We start from the raw sequence: 20,630 nt of genomic DNA on the forward strand, positions 1-20,630 counted from the left end.
GAGCCGCTCTGCGCCGGCGGTGGGGCTGAGCGGCGCCCGGCGCTGGGCTGGACGCGGGCGGTGCCGCCACAGGTGACTCGCGGCCCGGGGGCCGTTTTCCGTCCCGCTGCCGCTCAGCCGCCCCTGCGCGGTCGTGCCTCTGCGCCGCGGCCGCCTGCGCGCAGCCCGGTCTGCAGCCGCTCCGCTGTGCCTGCGCCACCGGCAGCGCCGGGGGACATGGCTCTGCTCCGGCTTCTTCTCGTCTTGTTCCTCGTCCAGCGGGGGCTCGGGGCTGCCGCCGGTCAAGGGCAGGCGGTGCGCGGCCGGGAGCGGGCGCTCAGAGGAAAGCAGCCGATTTACAACCACATCAAGAGCCAGGATCCTCCACCCGCTCCGCGGAGCCGCTCCACCGAGAGCACCATCTTGGAGCAGCGGCTCGCTGAGGAGGTGCCCCAGGACGTGGCCTCGTTCCTCTACACGGGTGACTCCCGGGAGCTGCGGCGTGCCAACTGCTCCGGGCGCTACGAGCTGGCCAGCCTCGCCGGCAAGTCGCGCTTCACCTCGCACCCCTCCCTTCACGGGGCCCTCGATACCCTCACCCATGCCACCAACTTCCTCAACATGATCCTCCAGAGCAATAAGTCGCGGGAGCAGAACTTGCAGGAGGACCTGGAGTGGTACCGCGCCTTGATCAGGAGCCTCCTGGAGGGGGACCCCAACATCTCGAGGGCAGCTATCACGTTCAGCACGGAGCCTTTCTCCACCCCGCAGGTTTTCCTGCAGGCCAGCAGGCATGAGAGCCAGGTCCTCCTGCAGGACTTGTCCTCCTCGGCTCACCGCCTGGCCAATGCCTCTGTGGAGACAGAGTGGTTCCACAGCCTGAAGCGCAAGTGGAGGCCACACCTGCACAGGAAGGTCTTAAACACGGGCCCCAAAACTTCAGAGAACAGCTGGAAGAGACGGGAGAGCTTCGCTGCTGATAAGAACCACATCAGGTGGTCCTCACCTTACCTGGAGTGTGAGAATGGGAATTACAAACCTGGCTGGCTGGTGACTCTCTCGGCAGCTTTCTATGGGCTACGGCCAAACCTCCTCCCCGAGTTCAGGTAGGAGCAGGTTGCCTCTGCTTGCTTTCTGTTGAGGAAGGGGTGAGGTGGGGGTCTGGTTCTGCTGTCCTCTCCAGGCAGCATCTCTGGAGTGCCCTGAGCAGCCCTTGCCAAGCAGGCTGCTCAGTCACACCGCAGGGGCAGAGCAACCTCGGGCCTGCTTGTGGAGCTCTGCCTTGGTGTGCCTTAGGGAGCTCTTGCTCGGTGCAAGAGCAGCTTCCGTCCTCGGCTTGCACGCGTGGCTGTGTTCTCTGCTCCCATCGGAACAGGTGTGCTGCTGGGGTTGCTCCTGGTCTGCTGCTGCTGGGGAGAGCTGCAGCTGCTAGTTGTAGATTTTCTCACTGCAGGAGGAAGAGGTTTACTGAGGTGCTGCCTCTTACTACACTGCAGAGTTGAGCTTAGATTGACCTCGGCTGGGAAACAGCATTGCTGTGCTGAACTGTGAGATCTGGTGTCCAGAGCATGTCTGCTGAGGGGTGCTCCAGCCTGGACACTGTAGGTAAAGGAGTGTTTGTGGCTACAGGTCTGTCATAGGGCATATGGCTACCACCTGAACTGGCAGTAGGAGAGCTTTCCTCAGGGCTCTGCTGTTACACAGCTGTGTAGTTCATACCTGACACAGGTGAAAATTGTTCGGTTTATTGCTGTTACCCTCTGGACTCTGCCCCTGGGCTGCAGCTAGCAGAGAGCAGGTAGAAAAACCTCCGTTCTTGTGTCCTCTCCATTTGACAGCAAAGAGGAATTTCTCCAAAGAGGGAGAGCAATCTGTGAGTAGAAGATGCTGGATTTTCCCACTGGCACTTGGGTGGTGGTGCTCTTGGGTAGCTGTGCCCTGGGGGATGCCCACTGCCCAGAAGCAGCTGGCATTTCTCAGGGGGTGAGAGGGGAGGACGGGACTTGCTTTGTGCTGCGAGTCAGTAGTGGGTAGAAGAGAACACAGCAGGTGATAGGTGTTTGTGAACAGTTTCCCTGGGTTTAGTCCAGATTCCAGGGGGATCAAACAGGTATGAATGAATCCTTGAAAGAAACCAACTTAAATCTGAATGGAGAGTGTCTGCCTGTTTCTGTTGAATTACCTCTTGCCTTGAGATGTTCACACCTGGGGGGACTGGTGGGGTTAAGGTAAAACGAGCTCATCTGCGGGCTCTGCCGAGTTCCTCTGAGTATCGCTCTCCTGCAGGGCTGTTAGGGACCCTAGCAGGGGGTGCAGCGAAGTGCAGGAAACTTCAGAGGATTGAAATGCAATGTTGCACACTTGATGAACTTGAGGGTGCAGATGAAAGCAAATGCAGGCTGATATGCTTTTGTTGGGGTGAGAGGTTCAAATAACCTGAAGAAGCACCAGGAGGGGGATGGGCTGGCAGCTGCTGACCAGCTAGCTGGGAATTTAAGATCCTGATGGAAGCCAAAGTCAAGCCTCAGTCGTGACTTCAGTGAAGAGTGGGGGGGAAAAAGAGTGTCTTTTCAGCAGGAGCCTACAGCTTCAGCCTCAGCTCTGTGCCAAGATCCTGTGATGCCAGGAAGCATCTCAGTAGTGTTGGTTCCTGCTCTGATGGCTCTGGTTTGACAGAGCACACCGCGGCCACCCTGGCCGGCTGAGGCAACCAGTAGAGGTCCTCCGGGGCGCAGTACAAAGCGCTGCCTCCACTTCCTCACCTTCCCAGCCTCTCTTTGCCATGGGGGAGTCAGTTCAGTTGAAGGAATAGAATAACCTGTGGTCATGCAGACAATTCAAAGGGCATTCATTAAGTACGTTTAGACTTGGAGAAATCTCTCAATGGGATCTGCTGTGTCAGTTGCAAGTGTTCTGGAAGTTTTGTTGTGTCAGATCCAAGAGTGTGTTGGTAAACATTGGTGAGAAAGTGTCAGTTTGGTTTTGGTAACTGAAAAGAGCAGCAGGTGGAAGAAGTCTTTGTAAACATGTGCCTCATCTGGCCAGACTAAATGACAGCTCAGGGTGAATTACATTTTAAGACAGGGTTCTAATAAAACCTTGTTTGGGATACTGAAAAAGTCACTGCAGTTACAGGGGAAATATCATGAGCAAAATCCCCTTCTCCCAAGGCTTATGGGATGTCTTAGTGTTTGCACAGTGGTTTACTTATACTGGATAGGCACAGAGCCTTGGTGTGAGCTCTGAGGAGAAGCAATGGCTTAACGCCTAAGCATGTAATATGAAACTGTAAAACCTAAAGGAGATATTAGAACATTAGTATTAATTAATCTGAGATGCCTCTTGAAATAAGCTTTCTTGCCCCCTCACCATCTGCCTGAGTGACACAGTGGTTTAACTTTAAATTCCTACTTAAGGCCCTTATGCTGAAAAGCAGTATGTATTAACCTTCATCTTTGGAGAGCACCACGTTGGTTCTCCCAGCAGAGTCTCTCTCAACCATCTGTTAGGAGCATGTTAATGGATCAGTTTACATGCTCCTTCCATTTAATAGTCTGGCATCAGGTCATTTATGGTAATTTAGTGCATGCCCCTTTAATAATCTTCTAACAGTTGATGTACTTGCTGCTTTGCTGAGGTTGGGTTTATGGTGTGGTGCATTAGGGCAAGAGACACTCAGGAACAGGTTACCTCAATGGAAGAGTTCCTTCAGATTACAGAAGGAAATCCATTGCTCCTGCTTCTTGGTATCTTGTCTGTTACAGTCACAGGTATGTCAGGTGGTGTAGCAATGGAGAGTTTAATGCTGGCAGTGCTAATGACCATGTTCAACATGTGCTGTTCTGAAGCTGCAGCAAGCCCCCTCCAACTTTGTTCTCCATGTCTTGAAGGGTTATAGTGCATTCTGCCAGAGGAGGCAAGTGTTTCAGGATGGGCCCTCACAGACAGCTTGCTATCTGTCTTAAATTTCACTTCCCCCTCCCTTCTCAAGAGATGACAGCTGAGCTGCCCAGAGTAAAGGCCAAGGCAGGTTGACAGAATGTGGTTGGTTATCTTGCCAAGGCTGGCACTGTAGGCCAACACTGAGATGAAGTGGAGGAAACAAAGATAACCTGATTGTTCTGATGAATGACCCAGAAGCTGTTCAGGCCCAACGAGACCACTAGCATCAGCTCTGAGTGCTGACTCTGCAGCTTCTTAGTGCTTGCTGGTGTTTTGTCTGCATTCACTGATCTCTGCTCTGAAGTGCAGAGAGCATAGCCCCCTGCTTACCACACACAGTGGAGTCTCGTTCAGAAATGAGGATCTACAGAGACCAGAGGAGATCACTTAGTGAGGCTAACCAATCCCTTCATCATTTGGTGGTTACTGAGCTTCAGTGACCTTCCTCTTGCTCCTCTGCCTCACAGAATGAGCCACGTTCTGTGGGACATGGCGATCCAAGGGATGTCTTTACAGCCCTGAGGCGTGAGAAGCTCTATGCTGTGTGTACTTTACCTTCTCCTTGCTGCTTGGCCCCTGCAGAAGAAATGGAAGGTTTTCATTGCTTCTGCAGTCTAGGAGGCCCCTGGAGAGGATCACTTCTTGATGTGGAAGAAATATGTGCAAGTAATCAGCTGCTAGGAACAAACAAGCTTAAAACAAACAAAACCCCAGAAAACAACTCCCCTGGGGTCACTGACTTGATCTCCTGCTGCCACAAGCCCACTTAATGTCATCAACTGACCAATCTCAACCTTAAAGCAGGAGGGTTTCATTCTTGACTCTCCAGTCCCTTGACATGTCAGGTTGGATAGCTGCTTCTGATTCCTGATCCAAAGCCATTCAGTCAGTTCTCATCCATTTATTCCTGTTCCAGAACTGCCTTCTCTCAGAAATAGCTCTTTGGTGATTGTTGCCCTGAGCTATTTATAGGCAGCAGTGCCTTCTCCACCTTTGTTTACTAGACTCCACAAACCAGCTTCCTTTAGCCTCCTGCTATAAACTCTCTGTTGCCATGGTCCCTCCTCTCCAGTCGTCTTCAGTATCTCTTGAATGCAGTTAGTCAGATTCATGTGCGGTGTTTCAGCCTTCTGCAATGACATCAATTACCCCCAAAGTCTGATGAATGAATTGCTGCTTTTGCAGTTCCCAATGTTCTCCTGCCTGCTGCTTCACTTCCTCTGATGCTGTGCTGTCATAAGCTAACATTCCTGGGAGCTGGTCACTGCACTCAGTTTTCCATCTAGGAGGTCAGAGTGTATTTGTCTGTTCCTCACTCAGGTTTATGTCTCTGTTCTCTTTTTTTAATGTTGGCTTCCACTTTTTTCAGTTTTAAAATTATCTTACTGTCTTTAAATAACTCTTCAGTGTCAGAAGATTTGGTCTAGTTAGGCTGAGGACTCAGTCTTAAAGGTCTCTTCATAGTTTCATTCAGGGTTGGAAGGGACCACAAGGATCATCTAGTTCCAACCCCCCTGCCATGGGCAGGGACACCCCACACTAGATCAGCCTGGCCAGAGCCTCATTCAGCCTGGGCTTAAACACCCCCAGGGACGGGGCCCCAACCACCTCCCTGGACAACCCATTCCAGGGTGAAGAACCTCCTCCTCACATCTAGCCTGAATCTCCCCACCTCCAGCTTCATTCCATTCCCCCTAGTCCTATCACTACCTGAGATCCTGAGCAGTCCCTCCCCAGCCTTCCTGTAGCCCCCTTCAGATACTGGAAGGCCACAATGAGGTCACCTGGGAGCCTTCTCTTCTGCAGACTGAACAGCACCAACTCCTTCAGTCTGTCCTCATAGGAGAGGTGCTCCAGCCCTCTGCTCATCTTTGTGGCCCTGCTCTGGACACGTTCCAGCACCTCCACATCCCTCTTGTAATAGGGGCTCCAGAACTGGACACAGTACTCCAGGTGGGGTCTCACCAGAGCTGAGCAGAGGGGGAGAATCACCTCCCTCGACCTGCTAGCCACACTTCTCCTGATGCAGCCCAGGATCTGATTGGCTTTGTGGGCTGCAAGTGCACATTGAGAGCTCCTGTTGAGCTTCTCCTCCCCCAGCACCCCCAAGGCTCTCTCCTCAGGGCTACTTTCCAGCCAGTCCCTGCCCAGCCTGGATTTGTGCCTGGGATTGCCTCCAGCCAGCTGCAGGACCCTGCCCTTGGTCTTATTGAACTTCATGAGGTTGGCTTGTGCCCACCTCTCCAGCCTGCCCAGGTCCCTCTGGATGGATCCCTTCCCTCCAGCTGTCTGCTGCACCACACAGCTTGGTATCATCAGCAAACCTGCTGAGGGTGCACTCAATGCCACTGTCCATGTCCCCCACAAAGATGTTGAATAAGACAGGTCCCAGGACTGATCCCTGAGGGACTCCACTTGTCACTGGCCTCCACTGGGACATGGAGCCATGGACAGCCACTCTTTGGGTGCGGCCATCAAGCCAGTTCCTTATCCATCTAGTGGTCACCCATCAAACCCATGTGTCACCAGCTTGGAGACCAGGATGTGGTGTGGGACACTGTGGAAGGCTTTGCTCAGGTCCAGGTAAATTACATCAGTTGCTCGCCCCTCATCTATTAATTTTGTCACCTGCTCATAGAAGGCCACCAGGTTGGTCAGGCAGGATTTGCCCTTGGCAAAGCCATGCTGACTTCCAACCAAAGCAGTTCTGTGATTCTATGTGGGATCCTTGTGATTCTTGTTCCTAAGCTCTTTTCTTACATCACTTTCTGTTCTGCTCCTTGAGGCCCTTTCTTTCCACCTTCCTCTAACCCCATGGATAGTAATGAGAACACTAAAAAAAAAAGCTGGTTTCTTACTAAATAGCTTGAATTTGGCTCCAGGAAAACTTCCCACAGGGAGATTGATGCAAGTGGTACCTCACCATCACCTTGCATTCCTATCCAAGGTGATGCTTTGTGACAGTTAAGATGCTTGAGCATCCTTAAGCAGAAAACTAAACCAATGAAACCATCACCAGCTCCTGAAGCATCTTTGAAGCTCTGAACTGCAGGAGGTCCCCTGAGGGGCAGCACTGCATGCCATAAACCTGAAGGCAGATTCAAATCTGAAGCAATTCTTCAGACAACAGAGGATTCAGCTCTTAAATGTTTTGGCCCTTGCAGCACTGTTCCAAATGGCCTAGAGGGATTTTCTTTGCAGGTGAATCCTAACTCTGTGCCCACACTGCTATTCCTTACTCTCCAATTCAGCTCACTTTTAGTGAGGAGTGGTTCTCACAAAATGTGTGCTGCAAAGCTGCAGTCATGCTCTGGCTGAGGATGAGGGTAAGTGTCTGTCCTATGAGGTTAGTGGTTACTGTGTGACCAGATGGAAATCATAGAATGCTTTGGGTTGGAAGGGACCTCCAAAGGTCATCCAGCCTGACCCCCTTGCAGGGAGCAAGGACATCCTCCACTAGATCAGATTGCTCAGAGCTTTGTCAGTCTTCACCTTGAATATCTCCATGAATGGGACCTCAACCACCTCCCTGGGCAACCTGTTCTGGTTTTCTACCACCCTCATAGTATAGAACTTGTTCCTGACATCCAGTCTAAATCTGCTCCAACTCCAAACCATGCTGTAATTGACAATGCTGTTGTATGTAAGGTGCCAGTGACTTTGTGCAGTGACTGGTGCTTTGTGAAGTCAGCTGGATATGCTGAGGTGAGAGCTTGAATACTTGAGCGATGCAGAGTCCAGAAGCAGCTTGCACCTGCAGAACCTGCTGATTGCCAGAAAGACCTGCAGCTGAAAGTCACTTCAAGTGATGTCAGGATGAATTTGGGATGCTCTGGTGATACACTGAAGGAGCCTCAGGTGTCAGGTAGTGCACTGCTTGAAAATTAGCATTCTTGAAAGTGTCAGCCTCCAAAAGGAGAAGCCAGGAAAGATCTCTGCTGTGAAGCATGGGCTGTGCTGATTGCAGGATGCATTCTTCTGGAGGGGATTTGGGAGAGAACTGGAGGAAAAAATCTCTTTTCTCCTTGGTATATAAGGAGGACTTCTGAAGGACAGACAGTGTGTAAGGGTGAATGAACATGGCAGCAGGAGTCTGGGCAGGCATTCAGATCTGGGGGATGATATCTGCTTCAGCATGTGATCACCATGCCTTAGACCTGACAGCCTGCAGTGCTTACAAGTGCAGAAACAGCCCTGCAGACTTAGGAGGCAAACTTTGAATGCCTGTTTAGCTGAGTTGTGATGACCTCTGTGCTGAGATCTGGAGGACAAAAATACTGTTTGTCACCATTGAAATGTTGGCAGACTATTGTTCTGTGCAGTTCTGGCTCGAGCTGCCAGGGAGAAAGAGATCAGGCTCCTCCTGCTTTTATTTTGCTGTGGTCTAAGGGTATAGGCAAACAGCCCTTCTGTAGATAGGTTTTACACCATGTTGTTACAGTGAAATATTGTAACTACTGAAACTATCAAGGCAGCTAGTAGGGTGGGGAAGATAAGCCTAAATCAATTCCTGGCACAGACCTGAAGGCAAACAGCATGCCAGCAGACAGTGGTACTGGGGATGAAGGCAGACATGAAAGCCTCTTAAATCAAACCTCTGACCTGACAGAAAATCCTTGATGACATCATTCCTCAGTGATTATCTCTCATGTACAACACAACTAATTCTTCCAGGACTCAATGTTAAACACGAAGGTGCCATCCTTAAGCATCTCTTTGGTGTGGGGACTGTAAGATCGTGGCAGCAGGCAAATATTCATTGTAATAAGGAGATTAACAAAACAGTTACTTGCCAGATGGTCCCCAATCACCAGTGATATTGTTGCTAACTTATCACTGGCTTGGGCTTAGCCAGGCAGCACTGTCGGTGTGGATGACTGTGGTGTGCTGACAAGCTGAGCATGCTCTTAAACTTGGTACTTGTCTTGACTGCTGCTCTCAAGACAGCAGAGCTGCAGTTATTCCCAGTCAGTTCAGTAAATACAACCCTTAGAGCTAGCTGCTCCATATACATTCTAGGAGGATGTGTTCTTCCATATGTTCCATTTTCCAAATGCTGAATCCAAAATAACTGCAACTGTGGGTGGCTAAGCAGGCTCTGCTAGCTCCTGTATTAATCACAGATGAATTGCAGAATGACATCACCCTGTACATGTCAGTGCACCCTGGTGATGGTGGGCTACAGGGCTGAGAACTGAGTGTCACACAACCACAATGCTGGAGGTTGGATGGAACCTTGAGAGATCATCCATCCCAACCCCCCTGCCAGAGCAGGGTCACCCAGGGCAGGTCATGGAAGAACACATCCTGGTGGGCTTTGTCTCCAGAGAAGGAGACTCCACAACCTCTCTGGGCAGCCTGCTCCAGGGCTCTGCCACCCTCACAGTGAAAAATTTTCTTCATGTTCATGTGGTGCCTCCTCTGCTCCAGCTTGCACCCTTTGCCCCTTGTCCTGGCTTTGGACATCCCTGAGGAGAGCCTGGCTCTGTCCTCCCCACACTGCCCTGCACATCTTTATCAAGAGGAAAGAGGTCACCCTTCAGGCTCTTCTCCAAGCTAAAGAGCCCCAGCCCTCAGCCTGTCCTCATAAGGCAGAGCATCCCCAGTGGGCATGAGGATGTTCTGCTTTCTGACTCCTGGCCCACTAGACCATAGCAGTAATTCTTCACATTGCATCATGTCTGGTACGAGGCCATGCTCAAGTGCTTGCTCAGTGTGTGACTGTGCCTAATGCTTCTGGGTGCTCTGTGTCTCTGTCTTGAGTCACTTCTAGGGAGGTTCCTTGGAAATTTGTGTATCCCTTTGTACTGACCCTGTGCTTCTACAGGGCCTGCTCATGGAACCATGCAGCATGCTCTTAAGATGCTTCTCCTCTCCTGGCAGTGATTAGTTTACCCTTAATTTGCAGCCTGTACCTCCCTCTTCATGAAAGTCTGTAGAGGGAAAGGGGAGCTGCTTCTCCTACCAGTTAAAACCAAAACACACCCAAGGGAAAAGCTTTCCATGTGAAGGAAATAAAGACCTGCTTCCCTGAGGTGTTTGAGAGGCTCCCAGGTGACTGTGCTCCTAGTAAGGATAAACCATCACTGTTTCTCCTACTGCATGAACTGATTTCCTTAGAGTAGTCAGAATGGTGCTCATGCTTGAGGGACCCTTGCCAAGGTTATGCCTTTAAGGTTGCTTCCAACTCAAACCCTTCTATGAATCACAGCACTGCTGGCTGGCAGAGATGGGGAGATAAGGGTTTAGTTGCTTGCTGGAGGGGGGACACTGAGCCATGGAGGGGAAACCTGAAGGTGCTGGAGGCTGGGCAGAGTAAAGGGGAGGACACTGCTGTCACTGGTACAGGGGCTCTGTACTTGGGATCATCTGGGGAGGTTGCTGGCCTCAGAAGTGCTGCAGGTTCTTCCTTGTATTTGTCTTAGTTCTTTGCTGCATTGGTAAACGTGAAGGGCCTGGAATTGAGTGTGTAACTCATCCTTAGCTGCTGCCTTGCACTTTGTGTGTTAGATTTACTGAGCTCTTGCCATGATGTCTTGCTGAGGGTCTGACACAAGAACCTGTCTGCAGTCATGGCTTCAGCAACACACAACTCCTCTTCAGAAGCCTCATGCAATTCCAGACTTAGAGGAAAGATGTGGCTGTGCTTTGCAGGTTTACAGCATCCTCAAGAAGTTTAACCTGGTTCTGTAGCTGCTGTGCTCAAGGTTGCTTTTCTCTGTTTGCAGAGGTGTTGTCAAAGTGGACATCAACCTGCAGAAGGTGGACATCGACCAGTGCTCGAGCGAGGGGTGGTTCTCGGGGACGCACAGGTGTCACCTCAACAACTCTGAGGTATGTCTCTCCCTCAGGGGCTCAGCTACGCTTTCACTTTCCGCTAGGAATAACTTTCTGTGGCACAAATGCTGCTTTGTGAGCTTTGAAGGTGTTTCACAGGCTGGAGAAAGCCTGACTCTTCCTGCAGAAGGCATGGGGGTGCGTGTGAGCTCAGGAGTGTCTGTGGTGCAGGGGTGTTGGTGCTTGAAAAGTTACTGTGCAGCAATAAGAGTTTCAGGGGGGAGAAGGATTTGACCAGGGAAACAATTTGTGAGGTGCTACTTGCAGGTCAAAGAATTACTGATTTTTGTGATCAAAGTAGTTGTTTTCCATGTCAGTGTTGCTTGGAAGCAGACAGCCTGGGAGAAATGCAGTGAAAGTAGCACAAATGCTAATAATTATCCAGAAAAATGTGGGCTTTTGGTAGACTGATGCAGCAAAGCAGGCAGAGTTGGATACTCTTAATTCTTTCTTAATGGAAATGCCAACATTTTGACAGAGCTGACTGAATGTTTCTGTTCAGCTCCTTCCTGCTTCCTCCTTCTTCTGAAGGTCTGTCTGGCTCCGTCTGTCAGCGTATTGCTTCTCGTGCAGCCTGACCACTCACGTGTGCTGCATGAGGCTGCACAGCAAAACAAACTAAGTGTGCTTTGGTGTTCTGGGTGGTTTGGTTTGGTTTGGTTGGGGGTTTCATTTGTTTGTTGGGTTTTTTGTTTGGTTCGTGTTTTTTCCTCTTCTTGTGGCAGATGATGTTTTGCACGACGCCCACTTGCTGTCTGCGAGAGGAGGCCTCTTGTGCACTTCTACTCATTCAGAAAAGACAATTAAAATATGGGGAGGGTTGGCAGCTCTCTACCAGAACTCAGATGATGTTTGCCTAATTTGTCACAGAATCACAGTATCATTTGGCTTGGAAGGGACCTCCAGAGCTCATCCAGTCCAACCCCCTGCAGTCAGCAGGGACATCCTCAACTAGATCAGGCTGCCCAGAGCCCTGTCCAGCCTCAACCACCTCCCTGGGCAACCTGTTCCAGTGTTCCACCACCCTCTAACATCCAACCTAAATCTCCTCTGCAATTTCCAACCGTTGGCCCTCATCCTATCACTCTGTAATCAATCCCTCTGCAGCCTTCTTGTGGACCCCCTTCACGTACTGGAAGGCTGCTCATTTATCAAGGCCAAACCTGAATTTAGATCAAGTCTCTTAGTTGTGATGAATTCATCTGCTAGTGTTTGTGCAAGAGCAACTCAGCATTCCTGGAAACATGGCTTTAGCTGCTTTCTACTTGGGAATATTTTTTTTTTTGCCTTTAAGTACTTTTTGACTTCTGAATTCAAGAGAAGACTTCTTTTCTTCTGGGAGGAAGATTATTAAATAGTTTCCCCTGAGTTGTGGTAGATCTTGGGTGCTAATGCATGCTGGTTATCCTGAATGTGGTGATGTGTTTTGGCAAGTGCTCCTCCTTTTCCTAATGTCTTATAACCAAAATTGTCAGCAGGGAGTTGGGACTTTTAAGTTGTATTTCTTCCACCAATGCGGGGGAGGGGGGAGAAGGAGAGGAAGAATATTGAAAGACTAAGGGAATAAAAAAAGGCAAGGCAAAAGGTCAGTGGTGGGTTCAAAGCTTGCTGTGTGCTGTAATGGCCTCTGAATTATGCTCTGTATTCTTAGTGCAGAGGAAAACAGAATCTGACCCAAACTAAGCTGGATATAATCCCACAATAACACTTCCCTTCCAAATCTGAGAGTATGGAGAGCACAGTGCAAAAAGTTCCTCTCTGGGAGGATTTGTTGGAGGAGGGGAATAAAAGGACTTCTTTCACCCTTCACAATTTCCATGGGAACAGAGCAACTTTTATTTCTCTCTAGGATTTGTTCTGCTTATGAAAAGGGATTTTCATCACTGTGGCATTCAATAAAATCTGCCTTCTGTTTTATTACTGCACAAGGCAGGTGGAGAGGCCTTCAGGAAACTGAGTGCAGAATGAAGTTGTACAAAACACAACCTGAAGGGTTGCAGGAAGTTTTCTATGGCTTGCACTATACCCATTCTAATTCCAGTCTTGAGTGCCTCAGTGGAGAATCTCACCTCTGCAGTTTGGTTTCTTGCTGTGCATGAGAATCTGAGGTGGCTGCCTCGGGACTGTTGGGGGACAGGGACTCCCCAGCCTTGAGCCAGGGCTTAGCATTCTGGGCTCCATCCCCTGCTGAGAGGTGGGTGCTGAACACAGGCATAACTTTTCTTTGACTCAAAAAGGCACATTTCAGCTCAGTTCTTCCTGTTGGTTTCTGGGGCGTGCTGTTGTAAACCCGGCTGTGCTCAAGCAAGTTTCTCTGCAGAGCTTTCATTTGCCAGTGTGCTCTGTGCTGTTTTGACAGTAGGAAGCAGGCTGTTTGCTGGTGTGACAAAGGAGGCTTTGTTTTTCCTGCTGGACAGTTGCATGTTTTTGTTTTAGTCAGCTTGCTTTGACACTGTAGTGCATCAGTGAGTTCCTGTGATGCAGAAAGGAACTGAAATGTACATTCTGGAGCAGCTCTTTAATGAGTGATGCTGTACAGGCGAGAGTGGCTCATGTTCACACCTCCAGGTGTTAATAGCATGGGTAAGGAGATGAAAAGCCATTCATAAAGAGGTGCTCAGCTTGTGTGTGGAGCAAAAAGCTGCCAGCTGTTCTTCCTTCTCTGTGGCACTTATTAGAGTGTTACATCAACAAGGCTTCGTGGCTAAGAGCAGGATGTATAGGTAACACAAACCTCTTCTAACAGCAAGCAGGGAGCTCCTTTCCTTACTGTGCCTGAAGGAGGAGACTCCTTGTTTGATACCAGATGGGGAGTTGCTGAGAACAACTTACAGAGAAGGCTTCTTTCCTCTTGCCCTATGGGCACCACTTTAGGAGAGTTCAGTCTTGACTACTTGATTTTTCCAGGCAGGTCCCAGATGCTGCTTTCCACACTTTGTTTCACTGGAATGTGCCCTGTGGAGTAAGGGTAAATGACATAGTTGTGCAGCAATGCTTTCCACCCTGTTTGCCTTATAAATGCTGGTGGAATGATATTCCCAATCCTCTCTTTTATCTTCTTAGAGGCAGAAGTACCTGCTGACTCTGGCATGCTCTGCCCCAGACTACAAAGTCTGTCTCCAGCAGAGTAAGGAAGGCAGAGATCTCTGGATTTCCAGTTCTGCTGAAGCTAGACCCTCCTTCCCCTCTCTAGTTTTGCTGGGTGAGCTGAGTGTTGGGGGCAGCCTTTTTGCAGACCACTTGGTAAGCTTTTGCCATAGTGAATTTCTGAAAGTGGTGACTGCACTCTGCACACCACATGGCCATTAAATCTGAGGTATGAAGGTGAGTGTTTCAGATACAACTTCCCTCTGCCCTAACACTGTGGAAATAGAGCATGTGACAGAGGAGGAAAGGGTTAGCTTAGGAAATGGACAAGAGGAGAAAAGGGAAAAATCCCAGAATGGTTTGGGTTGGAAGGGGCCTTAAAGATCATCTAGTTCCAACCCCCCTGCCATGGGCAGGGCATCTACAGTCTCCCTGGGCAACCTATTCTGGTGTCTCACCACCCTCACTGTCAAGAATGTCTTCCAAATATCCAGTCTAGATCTGTCCCTTCTCAAGTTTAAGTCCTCTCAACCTCTATCTACAACTTAGGGGCTCCTAAAACCCTTCTTTATTTTGTCATATTTCAGTGGCTAAATTCTGCTAGACACTTCAGAGACAACTTTCCTGTTTTCTGTGCTCTCCTGAAGTATGCTGGACAAAAATAATTGACAGTTGGGAGCTGGAATGTAAACATCCAGTAAAGCAGTGGTCTGTGTGTTCTAGAGAGGAAGGAGGAGGGAATGGCTGGGACCCAACAGCTACCAGCAAATGGGTTGTTGTTGAGAGCACTGTGCTGGCTTCATGTGCTCTGGCACTGAATCAGTAGGATATGATGCTGACTGACACTGAGGTTTGGAAGGTCGTCAAGAATTGCCTGAGGATGTGATGGAATATTTGCAGTGCTAGTCCGTGCTTGAAAGAAAAGTAGTGTGTGGCTGGGGAGTTGGTGTTGCAGCTGATGTGCACAAAATGCTTAGGCATACTGTTCCTTGGTGTTCCTCAGCAGCTGGATTGGTGTCCCTGAAATACTTTGCTTGATGGTGCTTTCAAATTTCATACAGAACAAAAGCAAGCACTGGAAACTCTTTCCACTCCCCCTTTCCAATGGGCTGCCTAAACTGCTCAGACAGTAATGCTCCCTGCTTTGTTCTCTCCTGTGCACAGGACACACATCCCTGGTCTGATAGCAGCCCAGATGAACTGGCAGAGAGAGAGTGCCTCCCTTCAGCTTCAGCATGACTGGAAGCTGCCCACCCTGAGTAGGCAGGAAGTTAGGTGAGACCTCAGAGGGAAGCCCAAATGCAGCAGTGGCTAAGGCTGTTTCAGGTGGGATTTATTTGTTCTCTCAGGATTTTATCACCCAAAAGGAGGTTGCTGACCAGGTGTTCTTTTCTGGATTTGGAGGAAGGAGGGACAATACAGAGCTGCAGTCTGCTTTGTTCCCCCTGCCTCATCACCCAAGTAGGGAACAGTTCCCCCCCAAAAATGCATGGGCAAGAGATTGGGTTGTGGGGGGCTGCAGCAGATGAGGCAGGTGATATGTGTAGGGTCAGAAATGATGAAAGTGAATTGGGTAGAGAAGAAAATGATGCAGGTAACTCTGAAATGAACCAAAAGAAAAGATAGTTACCCAGAAAACATGAAGGGATTTCCTTGTGCAGCAGGGCTGGCTGTGGGGGTAAGGAAAGCAGCATTTTCACCCTGCTGGAAGAGTCTTATTCCTTCCCCATACTGCTGGCAGCAGCTGCCAGCACTTTTAGTAGCAGCTTCAGAGTCCTTGTTGAGACACCAACAATAAAATGAAGGCTGAGGAGTGTCTGAAGAAATCAGCTGGCACAGCCCATTGAGCTCGGCCAAACACTTCCACCCCGGCGGCATCAGGCTGTGAAAAACGACAGCGGACTCTGCCGCTCCCCCACCCTTAATGAGGCTGCCAGCAGCTTGCCATGCGAGGCAGGCTCAGCTGACATCCCTCTGGGTTTCAAAGTATTCCACAAATGACAGCGTGCAAAAATATCTGGAGGGAATGAGAGAGGCAGAGTAAACAGAGAAGCTGCAGTGCTGTCTGCGTAGTGCGGGGATCTGTGTGTACAGAGATGCATAGCCCTGCTGCGTGTTTGTTCTGCACACACAGAACCAGCTGAGAAAGGAAAACAAAGCAGCAGAGCAGCCAAAAAGCTTTTCTCCATTGTTTAACAGAACATTGGAGGAGATTGTGCTTTGTACTGTATGTGGTGGTACAGACCACCAGTGCAAAAGAGAGGGAGATAGGAGCTGATTAAAAGTAAAATCAACATGGGGACTGAGTTGGGGGAGAGGAGGGGAGGGGGCAGTGCTTCTCGGGTTTTCTAGGCAGATGCCTTCTAGCGCCCTCGGCAAGTCAGGGAGAGGCTCTTAGTGCACATACTGTGTGAGGGGAGGCATGACAAGAGGTCAGCATCCAGAGCTGGTGTCCCTGGTGTTGCTTGGTACTTGCATTGTTTTGTTGGTTAGGAAAAATGCAGTCAGAACAGAGGGGAAGAAGGGAAAATGAAGCTGTTTGGTGATTGGCTCTGAGTAAGCTGAGTTTGTGGAATGCAGTTAACCTCTAATTCAGAAATAATCATCACCCTTGGAGGTACAGATTGTAGCCACAACAGGGTGAGAGAAGAGCCCAGACCAGCTGCAGAGTGTATGCCAGGATGCCTTCCCTCTTAGAAGAAAACAAGGTCTATGGTGGCAGAGGACAACTACCGAGTGCTGCATCCAATCCTGAGCTGAAGGGGCAGTCAGAAGGGAGCAGCTGGGTTCAGTACTGATGAAACAGGCAGTGCTTCATGGCTGCAGGAGCAGGAAGGTGAATCTGTCCTCACAGGCTGATGGCTGCTCGCACAGCTCGCTGTGTTTGAGGAGCATGCAGCAGACAGAGAAGGTTTCAGATGCTGCTTTAAAAATAACATCATCTGCATTCATGGGAAAAGTCCCTTTGTGACAGCATAGCAGAGCTGATCTGGCACTCCCTCAGACACAGTTACATAAAGTAAGGTGGAGGTTTGTCAGAGCTGTCGGTGACAAACAAGGTGCTATGAAAACCAGTTTTGGTTTAAGGAAGAATCAGGTTGCTTAGCTACAGCATCTTGGCCTCTTTAGGGGAAAAAAGGTGACTCTGTGTTTTGCAGGAGCTGATCTGGGCTGTCAGTTTTCTTCTTTTGAAGAAAACCTTTGCAACATTCCTCTTGCCCCATTTAGCAGGTTGAAGTAGGAGCATTTCAATTCCTCTGGGTCAGTTTTGTTTGCTGCTCTTTTCCTTCCCCCAGATTTGAAGAGTGAAAAGCTGCAGATGATTGGCTGAGTGATGCTGTCTGACAAGGAAGGTAGCAGGGAGGTGTTTGGTGTCTCTTGCTGCTGACAGGTGATGACAGCATTGCATCAGTTCCCAGTTCCTGCAGCTCTGCTGCCACAGATTTCAGATCTTCCTCTGCTGGACAGAGACCTCATTAGGCACCACTAGTTAGTTGAACTGGTGCTTCTCCTCGTGGTGACCAGGAAGGGAAGAGGTGGGGCCCAGAAGTTCAGTTGGTTGGAAGAATGTAGATAAAACACATCTAGTGGGAGCAAAAGGGAAGTTGCAGAGAGGGAGCTGAATGCAAAGAGCAGCTTTTCCTTGGAGGCAGTCTAGAAACTGACTGCTGGTGGCTGGGGCAAGAAATGGAAGATCAGCATCTGTTGGGATCCAGAGCCTTGCAGCAGGGAGCCTGGGGTCTGCAGCCAGACTGGACTGTGCTCCTTGGGCAGGCTAGCTGCACAGCTTCAGTCAGAGCTCTCTCTTGTTCCCACCACATTCAGAGTACTGTAGAAATCTGAAACACTTCATTGTGCATGAACTTGTGCATTAAGCACTAATAGATGTGTGCAGTTAGAGACATGTTCAGCATTGTGGTATTAAAGCATCTGGCCCATCCCATGTGAGGGTCTACATGCTTGTCCTGGGAGGTATGCAAGGAAGATGTGCATCTCCCATATCTTGTGGGGTAATATGGAGACCCTTACCCCCATCTATCCCCCTCTTTCAGCTGGGATGCAGGAGCAAAACAATCAGCTCCAAAGGGATAGACGCTCAGACCCCAACTGGGCTGTGATCTCCAGGTGTGTGAATTACCCTCTCCACGGTTTGGCTTCTGCAGAAAGGTTCCCTGAGCTTGAGAGCTGGAAAGGAGCCTTGATGTGCTCCAGCCAGGAGCATCTTCAGAGTAGGGGTTTTGGGGTGCATTGCAGCATGCATCTACCCCATGGTGCAGACACTTCCAGGAGGAGTTAAGCATCCTGGTACATACTTGAAACCTGTCTGATCAGCTTGCTTAGTGATCTTGATTCAGGATAGCATCCTGGTCAGAAATGAAGCTGCCAGCCTGCTGGCAGCAAAACCTAAACCCTACTGTTGCTGCTCTTGTCCGTGGAAAGCACAGCAGCTTCCTCCTAACTGTGCAGGCTCTGTTCCTGACTGGCATACTTAGCTCTTTGCTTACTCAATGTACTGCAGAGGGGTTCTTGGTTGCTAAAATTCTACTCATGCAGGACTCCCATAGTTAATTTTGTTGCAAAAACCTGGGGCTGGAGGAACAGTAAACCAGTGGGCAGGAACCCTCTTCTGCCTTACTCTGACGGAAAGCTTCCATTAATTGTAGCAACTTTCTCCTGCTTTTTTTCTTGCAATCCTTCATGGTACCTGCACAAGAGGCAAGTTTAATTTAGCCTTGAGATGGAAGCTCATTCCCCTTTTTTTTGCATAACACATTAAAATGAGATTGAAAACACATTAAAAATCCCAAGATGAAAAACTAGAGAGGAGAGCTGCTGGATCTTTGCATCCAAAGTAAGGTTCTGAGGCCTAGTAAGAGCCTTAGTGGAAGCAGACTCATTTAGCTTTATTTTTGGAGCACAGTTTTATAGCTCTAGACATTCCAACACCCTCATTTTCCCTGGGGACTTCTGGTAGGAGGTTGTCTGTCTGTTTTCAGGCAAATGGAAGCTGCTTTGGGCTCACCTCTGCTTTTGCTTTCATGGAACAGATTTGGGGACTGGTTGCACCGCTTGGCATGCCTGGGTGATGCCTGGGCGAGTGCAGGTAGCTGAAGACAGGATTTCATGTCTCGTGCTGAGGACATGTTCTCTCAAGTGTTGCATAAATGCTTAGGGGGAATCACACCTCATAAGTAATGCCCCAAAAGCATGACCTTAGGAGGAGAAAAATGGCTGGGGACAGCCAGTGTGAGCTCAGTGACAGCTGGTCCTACCTAGGGTGAAGGTTAAAAGCAGAGTTATGTTAACAAAAGCCAAGGGATCCTATCACCCATTTTTACAGAGGGTCACTTCATTAGAAGTCTTTCTTGGTCAAACTGGTGATCACATCCTGTGGCATTTGCTAATGTCAGCACCTAACTCTTGAAGAAACACAAATGAGTAAGGGCCAGCCAGGAGAACACCCAGGCAGAGATGCAGCATCACAGCAAGGCTCAGCTGTCCTCTTCCACTCTGCTTGCAGCCCTCTGCTGCTCTCAGATGCACACAGCCACTGCTAGGCACTGCCTGCTTTTTTCTGCTGGAAGCATTTGGGAGTGTGAAGATCCCAGGAAGTGGTAAAAAAATCTCCTTACCTTCAACTGCTTGTGGTCACCAGTGGGAATGATCCACAGCTAGGTTAGAACCATATCTTGTCCAGTGACTTTTTGATGTGTCTTAGCCCAGCACACCATAGAGTGTAGCTGCATCTCTGTTACCTTGAAGATGATGTGCTGCTGCCCTGAGTTGTTGTCATCCAAATCTCTCTACACCTCTTCACTGTTGTCAGTCCACCTCTCCACAACTCCCTGAAACTCCTTTGTAGTAAGGTGGCTGTTGGCCTCTTCTCCCAACTACTAGGCATAGAACAAGAGTAAATGGCCTCAAATTGCTCCAGAGGAGTTTAGGTTGGATAGTAGGGGAAATTTCTTCCCTGAAAGTGTGGTCAGGCATTGGAACAGGCTGGGCAGGGAGGTGGTGGAGTGACTGTCCTTGGAGGTGTTTAAAAAACATGGACATGGCTTAGTGGACATGGTGGTGTTGGGCTGATGGCTGCACTTGATCTTAGAGGTCTTTCCCAGCCTCAATGATTCTATGGAAGTGAAATGCTTCACTTCTCTGTGGTACAGTTAAGTAGTACCACAGGGCTGACTTCTGAGTCAAAGTAAAGGCTGTAGTAAGCTTACAGTGGAGACTGGAAAACATTGTGAATCCTTTCCAGTCTCTGTGGTTAGGACAGTTCCTTCTGCTGGTGTGACTGTTAGCCTGGGAGATATAAATCTACCTCTCTTAGCACAGAAAAAGTAATCTGACCTTCCAAAGTATCCTAAGCTCTTCCAACCAAGCTCTCAGTCTCCATGTTTTGCTTCAGGTTTGTGCCCATTGCCCATGCAGAGCAAGCACCAGCATGTGCTGGGAGCTGGATGTGTTGCTGTGGCTGTTTCAGTTATATCTGGAAACTTGCTCAGTGGTATTTTTAGCCTGTTCTTGTCTTAGCACATCTCTAATTTCTGCTTTTTTCCTTGCTTGTGTCTGAACAGTTTTGTTGTTTCCTGCTGGCTAATGGCTGCTACTAGGAAGGGCTGCTGCTGTAGTAATGGATGGTGACAGACACATGCCAAGGCTTCAGGAATGCAAAGTATGATTCCTTTAGGCTATCACTAACAGAAGAGAAGAAAAGTAATTCTCTGGAGCAAAAGCAAGCCCTTTAGTCTTGTGAAATGTTCCTTTTGGTCTTCTGGAGAAGT

At 49.3% G+C, this 20,630-nt stretch overlaps 1 protein-coding gene across 1 annotated transcript in view; it reads left to right on the top strand.

Annotated features, from left to right (window-relative positions):
- The first annotated feature begins 216 nt into the window (after window positions 1–216).
- GPR158 (G protein-coupled receptor 158) overlaps window positions 217–20,630 on the top strand; it is a 124,065-nt gene continuing 103,651 nt past the window's right edge. The window contains exons 1-2 of the mRNA XM_068145757.1: window positions 217–1,085; window positions 10,650–10,755. Coding sequence (XP_068001858.1) covers window positions 217–1,085; window positions 10,650–10,755 — 975 coding nt within the window. The remainder of the gene's footprint in view (window positions 1,086–10,649; window positions 10,756–20,630) is intronic.

Source organism: Melanerpes formicivorus, unplaced genomic scaffold (assembly GCF_026170545.1).
Source record: "Melanerpes formicivorus ecotype bairdi unplaced genomic scaffold, bMelFor1.0.p_v2 SCAF_13, whole genome shotgun sequence".
NCBI classification, from domain to species: domain Eukaryota; kingdom Metazoa; phylum Chordata; class Aves; order Piciformes; family Picidae; genus Melanerpes; species Melanerpes formicivorus.